At 43.4% G+C, this 17,912-nt stretch overlaps 1 protein-coding gene across 4 annotated transcripts in view; it reads right to left on the bottom strand.

The window, feature by feature from the left end:
* Positions 1-6: 6 nt before the first annotated feature.
* shc1 (SHC (Src homology 2 domain containing) transforming protein 1) overlaps positions 7-17,912 on the bottom strand; it is a 20,016-nt gene continuing 2,110 nt past the window's right edge. The window contains exons 1-13 of one of the 4 annotated variants that reach the window (XM_079692364.1): positions 17,346-17,488; positions 9,686-9,850; positions 9,389-9,459; positions 8,886-8,949; positions 7,739-7,858; positions 6,511-6,564; positions 6,096-6,147; positions 4,809-4,935; positions 4,563-4,710; positions 4,214-4,271; positions 3,760-3,876; positions 2,915-3,171; positions 7-2,760 (exon numbers count right to left, since the gene is read on the bottom strand). In XM_079692364.1, coding sequence (XP_079548490.1) covers positions 2,632-2,760; positions 2,915-3,171; positions 3,760-3,876; positions 4,214-4,271; positions 4,563-4,710; positions 4,809-4,935; positions 6,096-6,147; positions 6,511-6,564; positions 7,739-7,858; positions 8,886-8,949; positions 9,389-9,459; positions 9,686-9,850; positions 17,346-17,390 — 1,407 coding nt within the window. In that variant the 5' untranslated portion in view covers positions 17,391-17,488 and the 3' untranslated portion in view covers positions 7-2,631. Of the gene's footprint in view, positions 2,761-2,914; positions 3,172-3,759; positions 3,877-4,213; positions 4,272-4,562; positions 4,711-4,808; positions 4,936-6,095; positions 6,148-6,510; positions 6,565-7,738; positions 7,859-8,885; positions 8,950-9,388; positions 9,460-9,685; positions 14,615-17,345; positions 17,489-17,912 lie in introns of those variants that run through there. The other 3 variants (XM_079692365.1, XM_079692362.1, XM_079692363.1) reach the window with 3 other exon arrangements.

Here is a 17,912-nt window from a genome sequence, read left to right as displayed (position 1 = left end):
GAGATGAATGATATATGTATTTATATATGCAATCTATATTTTGAGATACAGGTGTAAACTAAAAAACAGAAACACAGAAAGTAAAAATCAATATCTTTGCACGCTATTCAAAATTAACCTTTGGCTTTCACAAATTAAAAAGTACAACAGCATAATCAACACTATCACCATCACCAACAACAAACACATTAAAAAAAAGGATTTTCATGCAACAAAGGCATCTGTGATGAAGGAAGATAACACGGGACTGGTTCACTAATGATGACGAGGGTCCAGTGGGTCAGTTTATGAACACACACTCACAGTAATGGCAGATATTAAAGCTCTGGTTTTCCCATCTCTGACCTACAAAAACCTAAACAGGCAGAGTGTGTGTGTCTCACTGACCCAGCTGTCAGTCAGGTATGTGTATGTGTGCATTACATATGAACCCACTTCAGGGTCTGACGACTAGTTGACAGTTAAGGTTTAGCTTAAAAGATCCCTTCTCATGTTTCAAGAGTTTGGCATCGACTTCTTTGACAAGTTCAATTGGATTCAAAAAGAGCTACCTCAGTGCTGTGTTTTTTTCTCATATAAGTTATTAAGGACATGAAAACAATAATCCAACACTGAACTGACCAATCAAAAGTCTATGTTATTTACAGATGGTCAGGAAATTACCCCTCCCTCCACGATGACATCAAGTATCTGTGACTATAAGCTGAATGCAAAAATGTGCATCAGAGGAGATTGCCATCACTGGATCTGTGTGTGTGTTTATTGGAGTGTCATTTTTGCAAAGTCTTTGTTTAACTTTGTTTAACTGAAAGGCTTGTGTGAGATTCTCCTGTAGTCTACTACATTTGAATTAAGTACATAAGGTGACTGCATTGAAGTGACGTGACTGCATTGAAGAAACAAGGCACAATTAAAAAGATATAAAAAAACAACAACATCATCATCATGAACTGAGGAAGGAGAAATGGAGAAGGACAAAAAATAGCGTGAACTTCTCCCCCCTAGGTCCTCAAAGTTTGTGAAAGCAGCACACTGAGGAGCAACATTTGGCTTAACATTAGCAATGCTCCGAAAACAGGTATGTACTTTTTGTTCAATTACCACCAAACCACCTAATTTTCTTTTTCAAAGCACATTATTCCCTCAAGTGATTGAGGGAATAATAAAAATAAAGCAACATCACGATTCACAAAATCACCTTACCAGTTACAATGATCATTTTGCAGAGGGAGAGTAATTGCATGGACTGTTCAATGTTTGCCTAAATTTAAAGCACTCTTTTTTAAAACTCCTTTGCTTTCAGTCATAATCCTCCGTAAAGATATAAACCATAGATTGTCAGTGCAAACACACACTAAGTGTCAAATGATGCTTCTCTTAACATACTTGCTATTGCGTTTTTTTTTTGGTGACATCAATGCACAATTTACTTACAAAATCTCAGTTTTGATTATGTAGTCAAACACAACACCTAGATTCTTCTCCCCCATAAATCCAATTTTAATATGCATATTAAATCTAAACTTGCTCCCTATGCTGTAAGCCTACATGATAGATAACTGCTGATAGTTGCCATGGCTTTCTCTGCTGTTGGCAACCAATTCATGTTCTTTGGCATGACAGGTGGTGCAGACCGTGTGTGGTTTAAAGGTGTGTGTGTGTTTACGGAGGGATTAGGGAGATACAGCTGTTTAGATCCTCCTCAGAATGTCCTAGAAGTAATGAGTCCCAAGATAACAGTTACAAAAAAAAAAGGACGTGGCGATTGGCATAGCAATCCCCCAGTTTTGCATACAGGCTTTCATCATCGCCAGGTATCACTCCAGGGGTCAAAGTTCAAAAGTCCTTAAAAAGGGGAGTGGCTTGGGGCAGCCTCCCCTGATTAGGTTAGAAGCAAAAACTCGTTTATGCATAATCCCCAGGCTTTTTTGCTTTTTTAAAGTCAGGTTTGCTGCTGAAGTGCTCCATTGACACTTGAAGTGAAGAGTTTATGTCTCTGGAAAAAACAATCATTAACATCCAGTTCCTGTTTTGCCAAATATGCTCCAGCGACAGTGTGAGGAGGGGAATAATTTCGCTGAATGAAACAACACACGGTTACAAGCACTGAAAATCTCATTCAATGTCCCATTAATGCTCCTTTCTTCATGTTTGAGTCCTTTTTTTTTGTACAAGATTCCATGTATTAGTTCTTATTTTTTTCTCATAAATTGCATGTTATTTCTTTTTCTTATAAAAAAAAATGGATTTTGTTTTCCGCCCTGTTTTAAAATTAGCAAAGGGCTCCTCCCTGGTTCACAGTAGGCTGTTGAGAAATTGCAGCGGTGCTTCTCCGTGTTGGAGGGGTGCGCCTGAAAAGAGTTGGGGGTCGAAGACTGCAGGTCATAGTTCAGCTTTCAGAAAGGAAAGGAATATGTAGCAACAGCAGCAAGTGTGTGATTTACAGAAAAATTATATTTTTTTGGCTTTCTTTGCAGTGTTATGTGCATATTTATTATTGTATATGTATGTGTGCGTCTGTGTTTAGTGTAGTGTTGCTGTGTTCAAAGCATATGAAGGTGTCTTTGTCTTGTGTTGAATTGCTTCAGGAGTGTGTGCATTTGGTGGAGTATTGCATTGGTTTGTGTAACGTTAGGCTCTGCGCTCTACTGGCTGTTGCAGACACACTTCGCTACCAGCAGATACGATGGGGAGTCTGTTGTCCATGTGGTAACTGATCAGGTGACTCACACTTTCAAACCGATGGTCTTTTGTGCGGACCTAAAAGACATTAAAAAAGTGTTAAAGGCAAGTTTGAAAAGATACAAACCTATACAACCATGTGTTAGGAATACAAAATGGCCAATTCATGCTTCTTCCTCCCCTTTGTAATCTCTCTCGCCCCTTATGATCTCCTCCCCCCTTCATGACTCACCACTCCTTCTGGGTCGACTAGTAGCAGGTGTTTGGGCTGACCCCCCTGCTGTCCCGTGAGGACATACTGTCCAGGCGTGGTTCCAGACTCTCGCACGAGGAAGTCTCCATCGCGGGTCAGAAGCCTCTCTGCCTCCCTGCGACTCAAGCTACCGTGGAACCAGGACTCGCACTGCAGCTGCTCCACCAGAGGGGGCGCCGCTGACACCGAGTTTGGACCACCATGTCCAGAGACTCCCAGGGCATCGTCAAACGGCTCTATAGAAAACAAATACACATATAATTGTATTATTTTATTGTTTATGCACATGTATAGGAAAACTCATGTTCCTCGTTTATTTTATAAGGAAGATGATTGGACCTTATCCAAGTGAAGCGCATGGATTGACAGATGCGTGCTCTACTCTGATAGTGGACTCTAATGTGAAAAGCTTTACGCAGTCAACCAATCATGTAACATAAAATGCCCCTGTAATGGACATAGGCACTCTAATTCCCTTATCTTCCTCCAAGACTGCCTTCTGCGGCCAGCTCCACTCTTCAATTAGCCTTTCATATGGAATGTAAAGCACACACTACTCTGCTCGTCTCCTCAGTCAATAATTAACCCCTATTCTTTCCACATGGCAACATAACTGCAAATTTGTGCTACCGGTATTTCTATTCATTAAGCTTTCAACCCACAGAATCTTTCATTTACAAGAAATCATATAATAACTTATTTCCGTTATTTAATTTCCCTGCACTTATTCAGTGTTTTTTTAGACAGCAGTCCATTTCAGCTTCAATTATCGAGCTGGTGTGATATTACTAACACATAATAGAAAGACAGAGTAAAGCACTTACTCATGTCAAAAGCATCTCTGTGAGCATTTCCATTGGCTGCAACTGGGAGACGGGGTTTGTCAACGTTGACGTATGAAGGGTCATCGAAAAGTTCTCGTCCCCCTTCTTTGGCACCCACTAGAAGAAGGAAAGGAAAAAACAGGTAAGCGACCTTAGCACAAATTTTCCATTTCTTCCTTTGCCATGCACAGTTGATAGATTAGTTACAATTAGCAATGGGGTTGTTGAGTTACGGGACAACATGTTGTGTGCAGTCAAAGTGACCTTGACCATTGTCCACCAATATCTATCAGTTCATCATTGAGTCCAATTGGCTGTTTGTGCCAACATGGTGGTCGCAAGTTTATAGATTGAACAAATAAAGAAAGACATAGTATTGTAAAAAAAATTGTGACTGAGTTCCATCATAATTGCACCTGGATGGAAATTTGTCCAGTGCCTTACAGAGACTCACCTGGTAGAGGCGGCAGAGGCTGCTTGTGGATGTCATTATGGCCTGGCTGTCCATACGGCTGCAAACACAGAGGAATAAAAACAAATAATGACTCATAACCACATGTGGGCTTGCTCTTGTGTCTATATACAGTACACAAATATATTCCTATTAATAGGGTTACGAAGGGTCACTGTCAATTTGTATAGCACAAACAGGGCAACTCATATTATTGCCCTTTCATTTTCTCGTCTTGATAACATTTTGAAGCGAGGTTTTTTAACTGGTGTATCATCTATTGACTGCAGTATAAGTATAGTTTGGATGTGTTGAAGCAGTATCTGTTGCATTTTATATGCATATTTCTCACCAGCGTGGCACCCGGGCGGGTCCTCATGTCAACCAGTCCACCAGGGGGAGGCTGTTTTCCAGGGAAATTATTATAGTAAGGGACGTCAGGAGGTTGAGCGGCCTCTTCATCTTCTTCCTCCCACGCAGAGCCGTCAAACGGAGCCATTCTGAGACAGAAAGAGGTGATCAAAACAGATAAGATGAGACAAAATACAAACACAGGCTCATGTTTTGGGCCTGAGTGAGGGGCATGTTTTGCATTTACCTGTCGTGAGGTGTGACCAGTTTGGGAGGGTTCTTTAGGTACTGTTTGAAACGCAGTTCAAAGGCCTGGCCAATGGTGCTGATGACTTCCTGGGCTAAACCCTCTGAGCACTCCAGGATATGACAAGCTAGAGAAGAGGAAGCACACATGACTAATAAGGAAGCTGCAGCAACATGTACTTGAATATAATGTGCAAAGATAGAGAAATATTCGGAATTGCAAGCAAAGAAGAATACTGTGTATGCATGTGCATTTTCAGCAGCAGTACATTCTTACATGTATCTTGAATAATGACACTTAGGTAGTTATTACTGAATTGAATAGAGAACACGAATAGTTCTAACTATAATAATATAGTTTTAAATATATCATTTTTCTGTTCCTCCTGAGCTAAATGCGAAACAGGGAATTTTATTTCCATCCATTTTAGATAGTTACATTGAAAATCGATCACATGTTCACATATTTAGCATAAGAGCATGGCTAAAGCAGAATGTGCCAAACAATTGAAAACCGTTGTTATTTGCTATGCCTATTTAGTGTTCAATGCACTGTTTCTTCCTTCACTCTGCACTCTGAGTCTGTAATGTCTCAGCTCTAGTGGGCGACTTCTCAAATTCAAAAGAGGGTAAAATATGAATAGAGCCATATCATTAATTTAATAGGATTCATTATAATTTCATAAAACGTCTTGTTCTCATTTATTTACAGCAGTGTTTCTCAAAGTTTTTCATACCAAGGACCACTTAACCAATAAAAAAACACTCGCGGACCACCTAACTCCACAAATATAAAAAAACACATAGTTTTTCTAGAACAGATTACAAATCGCCTGAAGATGGTACAAACAAGTGGCAACATGTGTGATGAAGGTGTTGCGCTGGGCTATATCATGCAATTGAAAGTGAAACGTAAACTTGCTCCATTGCAGAGATATTCTCGCGAGAGTGCGGGAAACTTTAATTAATTAATTAATTTCAAATGTGAAATGTTACCAATATACTCACGGACCACTAGGGGGCGCTCACGAACCACCAGTGGTCCGTGGACCACACTTTGAGAGGCACTGATTTACAGCATTATACAGAAGTACATGTAGTAGTATTTTTAAAACATATTTCACCATCCAGAGACTGAATGTAGATAGAAAATGTGGAACTCGTGTACCGAATGATCGCGGTCAGAGTTCTGCTCAAACCAAGGGACTGAGCAAGTTGACTTCAATATGATTTTTTAAGAGCCTCTTTCGTCAGAAGCTGCCTGAGTGAAGGTGTCCTTTCTGCTCACCTCTCTGGTTGACTGGGTCTTTGGCCACATATGCTACGTACTCAGCCGTATCCTGAGGGACACAGGGTGAGAAAGTTAGGAGGGAAGGGTACAAAAATATCAGGAGGAAAAAGTGAAGGGCAGGTTTGAGATAGAAAGGTTAAACAGAAGAATAAGAAGAAAGAGATCGAGCAAAAGCTGCTGTCTTAAAGTCAAAACAGAGGTTAAAAACATACATTGAGCTGAAAGAGAAAAAGACAGGAAGTACCAAGATCAAGGTTGAGAGACAAAGACTGCAAACCAGCGAGGCAGCAAAGGAGTGAGTGGCATTCTTATGAATAGACAATGACAGAAGACAGGAAGGAAGGATATGCAGGCTGAAGAAAGATGGAAAAAGGCCAGAGTGAGATTTGAGCTGAGCTAGACAGTGACTCACTGGGTCTCCTCCAGAGGCGAAGGAGATGGACTGCATGTGATGGTTGGCGATTATCTGTGGAGAAAAAGAAAGAGAGAGAGAGAGAGGGGGGGAGAGAGGGAGACAGAAGGAGAGCACGTGGGTGACATGAAGTATGTGGGAAGTGAGATGAAAGCATGTGGATGGAGAGACAAATGTGGAATCATTACTGGGAAAAGTGCTTTCCCCTCCATTGAAGCTTCAACTGCAGCAGAGATACAACTAAGTGGGACACCTTTTTAACAGTCTGCAGCAACCACCCATTCAGGATCAATAAAGACATCAACACTTGCTAATGCTCCGTGCACAATGTGCGGTCTATGTCTGAGGCTTTATTTGTGAATGGATGTATGTGTATGGCATGTTTCTTTGTGCATTGCACTATCCTGTGCTGATGCCACAAAGAAATAAACATAATTCAGCAGTTATTAACTCATAAGCCGAAGATCACTTCCTGCCCCCTGGCGATGCAGGAATGAAGACGATGGTTGAGAGTAGTTTGTGCTTCATCCAAAATAAATGAGGCAAGGGAAGAAGCCTATTACTTCCCTGGGCATCTTTAAAAGGTCACAACACATAAACAAATAATACCTCGAGTTAAGTGGATATTTATTAAGATATTTTCTTGATGTATGTCAAAATATATGTCTAAAACATATATTTTTTTAACAATTCAAGTACGACTTTATTATTAAATCTGATGTTTGTATTAAATACAGAGTAAAAGTGACGGATATTATGTTATTGAAGCTTTAAAAACATTATTTGAAATGATCATAAAACTCTTAAGTATGTAGTTCATAATAGTATATATAATTATGATAAATAATAATCAGGCGTTTAACATAGTGTAGCCAGCTTTGAATGACAAACAATATAATATTTTTTAAAAAAGTATAAAGTTACAATCGTATAAAAACAATTAATTTCTAAAAATCTTTTTGAAGTTAGTTTTTATAATCCTTAAATCCACATGAAATACCTCAAGCAGTGAGATCTTCAGGTTTGCTCTGCTTCAGTAAACTGCACAGGCTTAGTGCTCTCCAGATACCAAACACACCTCTGGCTACAGAGCTCTAACTATCAGACGCATCTCTGACTCACAGTCAAATCTCTGCAGATCAGGGACAACTCTACAGACACCAACAGAGTTTTTTAAGGAAAAATACACAGAAAAGCAGCTTCAAGTGTGAGCTGGTTGTAGTCTAACCTGTTTGCAGTCAGCGGCCAGAAGGTTGAGGCTGCTGGTGGAGATGGTGAGGGTGATTGTCATGCCGGCAAATTGCAGGTTACTCTTCCCCAGGATGGAGGTCATACAGCGAGAAGATGGCTGAGAAAGACAGGGATTTCATCAATGAGTAACAAACAAGGTGCAAAAACATAAACAACAGGCTTTTTTTTGTACTCCAACATGGCACGGTCGTTCATTGAGTCCCCCCTGCCTTTGCATGAGCCTGTGGGCGTATGTGTGAACATGCCTGTGTGTGTGGGAGTGGAAGAACAGCTGCAATTGTAAAAATGATCCTGTCTCCAAGGCCAACTGTGTCCAATGAACATCTAGCATACTGAAGGCTGGGCCAAGAGCATCACTCAGACCAGCAGTGTTGTGCCAGCCTTTCATCCCAATCCTCCTCCAGCTGCTCTCATCCATATTTACCTCAGAATATTTGGCGTGCGCTTTGAGAAAAATAGCATCAGGGCAGGATGCACATTGCTCAGCCACATTAACCTCAGTCCAGCCAAATCCGAGGGACTAGACTGCTTTTATTCTAGTTTACATCCTTAACTAGACGTTGTCTGGTGCGCCAGACATTCCTTGTTTAAATCCTACTCTGACAGCGGGCTGCTGGATTTAGCCACCTGTTTTATTGAGTGTTTGGGTGGATGTTTAGTTTTACAGGAACACATGGAGTCTTAACGCAGCACTCTCAACTGCATCTGCGTTTCTTTAATGCTTCTCTGGCCAGACAGTGGCTCCACACATGCTACTACTCCACCTCTCCAGCCTCCCTTGTGACAAGAGGGTGGGAAAAGGGAGACCGGAGAGTGATTGGTAATTACCTGCGAGCAGGCCACTAACCGCAGAAGAGTACAATCATCCTAAATCAAGGTCTGTTTGTGTGTGTGTGTGTGTGTGTGTGTGTGTGTGTGTGTGTGTGTGTGTGTGTGTGTGTGTGTGTGTGTGTGTGTGTGTGTGTGTGTGTGTGTGTGTGTGTGACTGAATAGCCAACTGACCACAGAGTGGACAATCAAGCTAAATCCAGCTCTAATCCTGAAAACCCATTCCCACCGCCCACTTAACCCGTATAAATAAATAATGCTGTGTAAGGGTGTGTGCTTGTGTACATGTTGTGTACCTTTCTCCGGCGCTGTGCTCCTTTGGCTCCGGGCACGGCCTCGCACACCACGGAGATTGCCTCCCTGAAACACAACATGCAAGAATTACAATAACATGTCATTAATCCTTACACCTTCTCGGAATCACAATTATGTGGACAATTAAGTGAGAGCTGGCAGTGGCTGATTTAATTTATCATCCCTACACTGTGCTCGTCTTTTCCATGGAGACAAACATCACTACGGAAACCAGAAGGAAACCACAAGGATTCCAAAACATTCTAATTTAGGGGATGCAAGAGCTGCAGGCGTGCACACACACACAGTCACTAACTGAGTAAGTAATAAGCAAGCAAGCAAAAGCGAGCGGAAGCCGAAGAGGCGGCAAATACATATATGAGAGGTGGGCGGTGCTTTTTGTCTGACCACACTTCCCCGCACCATCTCGCCCCCACATGTAGCGATGAGAAATTAAGTGAGCAAAATGGCCCGCCAGTGACAGAGGAGCAGTCTGTAATCTCACCTGGTGACCTGAGTTCTGGTGTTGAAGTCCAGCGCTCGCATCGACTGTAGCACTTCCACGCAGCCCATGTACTGAAATAGGAAACAGGAAGGCAACGCATTAGCATCAGACATTTCCTGCATCACAGTCCCATTGCACAGATGGAACACAAGAGGAAGAAAAGCAATGGTGTTTTCTTTTAATTTCTGGAGTCTTAAAAATGTGAGAGAAGGCGGTTTATATGCATAGAAACTGTCTGGACAGAGGGATGTGTGATTATATATTTTAGGGGGTTGTAAGAGTGTGCCAGACACTCACCCGGACACTGTAGGAAACACCGGCGGTGGTGACCACACTGTCGGAGTGCAGCCAGCCGCGAGTGGGCTTGTTGACAAAGGATCCATGGCGCGTCCACTCGTCTCCTCCCAGCTGCCCTCCTTCCACGCGTGCCCTCCTGGACGCCCCTCCCAGCCGGTTCATGTCCTGCAGAGGAGGTCGGGGAGGGGGAGAAGGAGCGGTTAAAGGGGGAATTAGGCGATGAAAAATAGGGGAGGAGCTGGAGTTACTCCTGTCGTCCCCAGAGGACTCAACAGGCGCGTGGGGCAGCTGCAGCCCTCTCGAGGCCTTGAGTCCAGGGAGAAGAGTGGCAGAGACACCCAGGCGGAGGGATCCCATTCTGGGGAAGAAGGAGCAGAGGGTGGTGGGGCTGTTCTCAGCCTGGCGGGGAGAGGAAGGGGGCAAGATGGGAGTGAGAGACGAGGAGGAGAAAGAGGAAGGTAAACCAGGGGAGGGAGTGAGCGGGGTGGCAGGACTAGATGGAGGGAACGATGATGGATTGGAGTTTGTTTCATCAGTTGAGCTCAGCGATTCACTCCGAAAGTGGGTGTACTTGGTTTTTGGGACGAGCTCCATAGTGAATCTGTAGTGTCAGTCTTTAAATCCACACAGTCTCTAGTGATTCAAACAAAGTCTTTATGTCTCAGTATTCAATGTGTTTCTCTATAAGGACACCCAGCCATCTGTATGTCTCTGTCAGCATAAGAGCAGCACCCATCTGTCTGGTTGTCTGTCCTCCACTCGTTACCAGGCGGCTGAAACCCAGCTGCTTTGAAAACGGCTGTACCCACGATGAAAGGAGAACGAGATGAAGAAAAGTTGGATGTCCCAGTTAATGGAAGAAGCCGATGAAAAAAGTGTATTTCTTCTGCACCAGTGCATATCATGTTGTCATCAGTTCACTTTTAAATCTGCATCAAGGTTCATATGTTCCCAGGGACCTCTGAGGACGACAGTCTTAGCTCTCCACAAAGTGTTCGTCTTGGAGTTTTTGCCACAATGTAAAACAATATCTGTGAGTATCTTGACCGGACTTAATAGCCTCTCAGTGAGGGCCTGTTATCCAGCTGTCGGCTTCACCATGGAGAATCAACACAAGTGATTGTCTCTCAACGCCCCCTCCCATGTGTCATTGGACTGAGGGGTGCGCTCTCATATGTGATGTGTTGACACGTGTGTGAGGCTGTATAAATCTTCCCTGCCCACACTGCTTCTTAAGATTATCTGTGTGTGTGTTGTGGTGTGTACATGCGTGGAAGTGTGAAGCCTTTTGGCAGCTCTATCCTGCTTGACACATGCCTATAAAAATCCTATTAGCAGCCAACGAGGGGATCACAAGGGGGTTGCGCGCATGAACACTCCATCAACACACACAATAGACAGCTCCAATTGTTTTTCGATACTACAGTGAGCACCTGCGGGGCTGAATAAAGCTGCTAAAGAAGAGAGAGGAGGCTTACTGATGTATGGCTAGTATCCAACGCAGCACGCTTTCTTTAACACCTACTTTCGAGTGCATCGTAATCTCAAATCTTACCACGCGTTCCTGTTTTACTCCCTCTCTTTCTTCCTCCAAATGATATCATGTCCTCTCTGAATGGCCCTGGCTCTCTCCCTCCCTGCGTCTCCTTCTTCTTCTTCTTCTTCTCCTCTCCTCTTCCAGATAACTTCTGGCCCTGCCCCGTTCTCTTTCTCTGCACACTTTCCTCCCTTCTCCCTGTCTCTCTTCTCCTGGAAGCCCTCTCTCTTCCTCCACACAATGTACTCTGCCAGTCTCTGTCTCTCCAACGCCTCCGCCCTCTCCCTCACCACCACTTCCTCTCTCCTCTTCCAGATGATCTCTCGCTCCCCCCTCACCCCCTCCCTCGTATGCTCTCCCGTTCTCCAGGCTGTCTGGTTAACAGTCCCCTGTATAATATATTAATGGTGAGCCCCGTCTTTCCGCCTCGCCAACTTTAATATTAAGGATCTAGAGGCCAGGCACGGTCACCTATTTAGACACAAGTAGAAAACAGAAAAGAAGCGAGTAGAAGAATGGGCCGTTAGAGTTTGGCCCGTTCCTGACTCAAGTTCCTGATATGGCTAAAACAAGTTGCCTTGGTTCAAGTATGTTTTCAAAACTGGCCAACTCGGTAAGGATGTTTTTTTTTCTAGAGCACCATTAGTTAGTGGTAAGCTGACTCTGAGATGTTGTCTGTGTCTGGTAGTGACACACTCTGCAGTAGCACGGTGGTGATGTAACACCAGAGAATGTAGGTCATTGGCTGATGACGACTAACGGTGGGCTTGTGATGGTAATGAGACCTGAATTGTCCGGTTTGAGCCCTCAACCCAGCATTCCCTGAATGGTGCTGGATGCTCCTGGGAGTTGAACTCACCAAGCTGGAGAGGCTCAAATAAAACTGTTGGTATGTTGAGTTTTTATTTGCAGCTCTCTTCTCACCCTATTACTTGATTACTGCGTGGTTTAAAACAACAAACCCAGATTGTAGTCAGTTTCCTGAGAGAAGAGCTTTGACTCAGCCCTATATGGTATGAACAGGCCACATGTCTTATTCTGCATAGTCCAACCTAGAAGGCAAACAACAGTCTGTTTACAGTAACAGTCTCTTGCAGAGTCCAACTAACTAAACCATGTGCAGCAGTTTGACCTCAGTAGAAGGTAAGGCAGTCCTGCAGCAAGCTGGCTGGCCTACACCTCAGTGCTGTTTACGCACCTGTTATATTTAAAATCTCTTGCCCTTTACTCCCTGAAAGGAGAGCAAGATTTACACCACCTTGCCTACACCACTTATACAACTCTGTGAATCTGCCACCGAAGTTTCAGTGATGCCTAGCGAGGAGGTTGACTTTACCACACACTAACATTTCCGAAGTTAACTGTGTTCAAAGAACTACGCACCAGCTTGTAGTGGGCGCTGAATGCATGGTAAAGGAACAGTCGCCCACACCAGTCTAGCACCACAGAGGGGTTGTCTAGTAATTCTAGCTAGTCATCCATCTGGTCCTGGCCAAAAAGCACCATGGAGGATCCAGTCACACTAACGCACTGCCAGACAGGGTGGGATGATCTCCAGAAAACTGTAAAGAAGTATGGCTGGAAAAAGTCACAAAAGACACCCTGTATTTGGACAATCAAAAAGCAGGCAGAACAAACAACACCGTCTGTCACAGACCTAATTAAAACAGAAATTAGTCTTGAGAGGGAATTAGTTCTTAAAAAGGCAAAAGATCCTAAATGGACACACAAGAGGAAAATCGACAAAGGGATGCTGACAGTCTCAATGCCCTGCCCGAATTGTTTAAGTGCACAGAACACAATGTAGGTCAGGTGACTGCAGGGGGAATGACCCTCTGCATGAGGATAAATCCTGACTCACCAACACACAGACAGTGAGGGGAACAGACCGTCACAAAGAGCAGTACTAATGATCAGTGATTAGTGGCACAGCAGCGGCACTGAGTGACATGTACAAGTGCACGATAATCAAATTTATGTCATTCCTGATATTGGCAGCTTCACTGATGAAAATTGTAGTTGCCGATAAAGGTGAGATCAGGACAAGAGGGGCTGCGCCGATTCACACTAGACTAAAGCACAGAATGGGGAGGGGGGAGACAGGTGACCTGAAACAACCCTGATTCTCGGAGATTGCTGCGCTCCGAATAGACAAAGGATGTCTAGTAAAGAGAAAACATTCTAAGAAAGAAAGTCTGCAAACAACCATATACTTTTCTTATCTACACAACTTACACAGTTATCCTAAGGGAACAGTACCGGTTTTAAAATACAAGACACAAAAAACGACTTTAAATCTTGTTCTGTCTGCAGCTGCTGCCCGTTGCTATGGCAACAGACATTAAAAAGAGATGCCTGCGGAGGAAATTTACGGAGAAGTCCCGACAACCACAGAAATCTTCGGACAAAGAGATAACTGCTTTATCAAATCACATGACAGCAATTAGCTGCTGCATCAAAGGCTGCACATGGAGCTTGTTTTCCAACAGCAGGAACAACTAAAGACTCAGAGAGAGATCAATAGGTTACAGGAAATGATCAAAGTTTGACCGGCGTCGCGCCAGCCATAAAACCCAATCAATGTTGACATCCCATGTCGGCTGCATGCACTGATTCCGACTATGGCAGGCAAAACTGTTATTATATCAAAAGAACAATTAGCACTTTCCTAATTACAGTATAAACAACAACAGCCACACAAACCACTTACTTCTAAAAGACAACACTGATGTTTAGAAAAGTTGCATAAAACCCTGAATATTCTCAGCAGCAGCTAACAAAGATAGTGATTGTATAGCGTCCTGCAGAGAATGCTCATAGAGAATAGAAAGTTATGTCACAAAGAGTCTATGTTTAAAAAGACAAACAGAAAAGTCATTCAAATAGTTTTGGATAAAGTGAGTCTGATCAATTTCTCTAAGAGTTTTTTTGTTGTGAATGGCTAAATAAATAGTTCCCTTTTTTGGTTTAAAAAGCATACAGTTGATAATCCATGGTGATTCATCTAAAGCTTATTTTTTACATGAGAACCACATTAATTTTTAAACAGCCTCAGACTGTCCGGTCTTCTGTCCTCTCCTTCCTCTTTCTGGCTCTCCGTCCGTCCACTCCCTGAAAAACGTGTTTCTCCTCTGATCCGCTCGATTAATTCACAAAGTCACTGCCGGCAGCTTCTCTCCATCTATCCTCTCCTCCGTTTGGCTGCCTCCTCTTCTCTTTACTGCCCTCCTCTCCCTCTCAGCAGATGGTGTGATGGCAGTGCTGCCAGGATGGACAATGGCACTCCTTCATTGTGCTCCTCTTCTACCCTCTCGTCTGTCTCTCATTCCCACTTTCCTTTCACCTCTGTCTGTTGGAGGGACGCGCACGCTGTCTGTCCTCCCTCTCCCCTCCCCCTCCTCCCTGTTAGGGTGGGTGAAGCTGCCTCCCATTTTCTCTTTGACTTTCTCTCTCTCTCTCTCTCACACACACAGACACACACACTGGCGTGGTTGCTGCCTCTGCCTCCCCACCTCCCTTTCTCACATCCTTCCTGTTTCCTCCCCCTTCCCCCCACCTCTCTGCAGCCTCACTCATTTAACAGGGTACATGTGTATGCACATTAAGATGCTGCGCTCCTGCACATTAACGCACACAATCCAAGGGGGAGATGAAGATGTGGCTGAAGGGAGGAAGGGGTGAGGGGAAGGAGAAGTGTGTGTTTGTGTGTTCATGTTGGCTGGTCAAGTCTCCTCCCTTATTCATGTTTGGTAACCTGAGAAACAGAATAAAAGAGGAAGGGAAAGAGAGAGAGGGAGGGATGATGGAGACAGACAGGGGGAGACAGTTCATTCTCCCTCTATGGGCTGAGAGTGTAACATGAGGTCACTCTATTTAACCTTAATGAAAGTGGACAAAACAAAAAAAAAGGACAAATATGTTCCTTCACATAATAAACAGTCTATGTTATTACTATAACTACAGCGCTCTAGGGGGAAAAGGACAGGCAATTAGCAGGCGAGCTCAATAACAAGCGAGTGATTCTGTAGAGGCAAACAGAAGCAGAGGTCCCCACAGAAAGGTCCCGACACTCAAGCGTTTCTGATAAGATGGCAATGTAGTGGAAAGCAGAAGAAAGCACACACAGGGTGACGCGGGGACAAAGCAGAGTGGATAGCAAGGAGTCCTCAAATGACACCCCAATGTTCAGTCCCTGCAGTACTACGTCTGGCCACTACACCATCTTGTAGTGGAGTGGTGCATTCAGGTTAGTGTGAAGGATGAAAAACAAAGAACTGCAGAAACCCTGGGGTGTCATTTAAGGTAACATCCATCCCCATACAACACACAGTGAGCAGCAAGACCCTCCACCCTAACCTGCACCATGCCTGTAACCAGTGAACTCAGGACACACTGTGGCTTAGGGTTGATAAGATAATACTCATTTATTAAGTGCATATTTATTTGCTCTATATTTACTCAGCTGGCAGTTTATGAGTTACATCCAACAACAAATAATGCAGTCTAGAGCAATAATCCCACAAACGTAAGCCTCCATGATCATAAGGTTGGATCAACACCTTTTTTCTTTTTTTTTTTTTAATGTTCTGTACATTAAAATCTTAATAAATGTAGGATTTCTTTGAGGACTCTAGTATTAGACTGCATTTTTAAAACTAGATGTAACTGGCAACCTATAGTTAATGATAACTCACTTAAACCGCAATAGATTGACATACACAAGGCTGCACAATTACTCATGATTACACACTGTGACTTAATTTTCCAGTTAAACATGACTCTACATTACTGGCATGCTAGCCATTGTGGTAAAAATGTTCTTTTTCTCTAATCCTCTGTAAGTGTCTGGCAATATAATGTATTATACTGTATTCAGTTTACTGCATAATGTGCTTTGTTGAGAATCTGTTAAATAATGCTTCTGCTGCCCCATAAAAAACAATATAAATGGGTCACAGAAAGCTCAATCTTTTCATTTTAGTCTTAAACTAATACAGTTGTATTATAATTAAATAAAAATAGAAATGCAGGGCACATCTGGAGGAACCTTGATTTCATGATGTATTAAGAATTTAGAATTATTGTACCACTTCTAAAAACTTCAGTCTTGTTCATAACTAGTCGCATTTAAAGCATATTTATCTGTAAAAACACCCTCTTTAAGATAAGTGTGACAAATATTTACTTCAAGGATTGTTCATTTACTTTTGTTCAGCCTTTAATCTATCCTTATCTCTGAATCCTATATAAAAACCTGTTTATAACTGATTTACGTTTCAGAAATGAGACCTGAGGACCTTTCTATTTAATATGACTTTGTGTTGAGAAGGAACGACCCCTTTGCCATGGTGCCATGCTGTGTTTTTGATTAGCTGGTTATATCATTTGAATGTCTTACCATATATTCCATTGGCCAACACAAGCTGCCTTTGAGTCTGTGACCCTAAAAACACCAAACTGCACATCAGCATACTGTACACATAAAACTCAAGGAGCCAATCACAGCGCACTGCAATGCCGCCCTCGCAGCCATGTGCCTCCCAGAATGCTTTGCTCCCAGGATCAGCTGTGGAGAGGGTCATGGGACCTCCTTTATATGAACAGCCCGGTTGGTTCAGCACACAGAGACACAACATTGACAGACAGAGCAAGAGCAAGAGTGAGAGGAGAGAGGCAATCATCTAGTGTGCATGTTGAAACACACTGTGGAATGAAAGGAATTAACTGAAAGGACCGTGTGTAGGATGTTTGTGTCTGAGCCTGCCCAACGCGAGTCCGCCAGTGTGTGCATATTATTTTTTATGCAGGCAGTAAATGAATAACTGTAAAAGCTGCATCGAGTCAATAAGATGAAACAGTCGGAGACAGGCCGAGACAGAGCTCAGGATCTAAAGTACACACGCTGCAGGGCCAAATCTGCTGTCTGCTCTTATACTGTCTCTCTGTGTGTGTGTGTGTGTGTGTGTGTGTGTGTGTGTGTGTGTGTGTGTGTGTGTGTGTGTGTGTGTGTGTGGTGTGTGTGTGTGTGTGTGTGTGTGTGTGTGGGGGGTAATCTGATTTGTCTGCCTAACTCTACACTAGGTTAAAATGAGCATAGAAGAGAAAACGGGCCTAGTCACTGACCTTTTCCCAATTGGACGACAGCCAGCCTGAGACGCTGTCTAACATCAGTTAATATTACGGAGAAAAGAGACAATGATGAAGATGATGAGCACAGATGATGAGGGAACAGCGGGAGCAGGCTTCACTGACAAGGGAGAGCCTCTCTGATTGTAAAAGGTACACACACACACACACACACACACACACACACACACACACACACACACACACACACACACACACACACACACACACACACACACACACACACACACACACACACACAACACACACACACACACACACACACACACACACACACACACACACACACACACACACACACACACACCACACACACACACAACACACACACACACACACACACACACACACACACACAGGGGTGAGGGTGAACATTAGATTAGACAGGCATTCAGCAGGAGGCTTTTCTCCTGGTTTCATAGCTCACCACGTACACAGCAAACATGTGAGCTGGCTATTTTGGGTCATGCCAACCCCCCCTCCACCACCCCCTCTAACCACACTCCCAGATCTCTATATCCTTCCATCCTTCCCTTCCTGCTG

The sequence above is a fragment of the Notothenia rossii genome (genome assembly GCF_949606895.1).
Source record: "Notothenia rossii genome assembly, chromosome: 7".
Classification (NCBI taxonomy): Eukaryota; Metazoa; Chordata; class Actinopteri; order Perciformes; family Nototheniidae; genus Notothenia; species Notothenia rossii.
The sequence above is the reverse complement of the archived record's forward strand: the minus strand, read 5'-3'. Positions and strand labels throughout refer to the sequence as shown.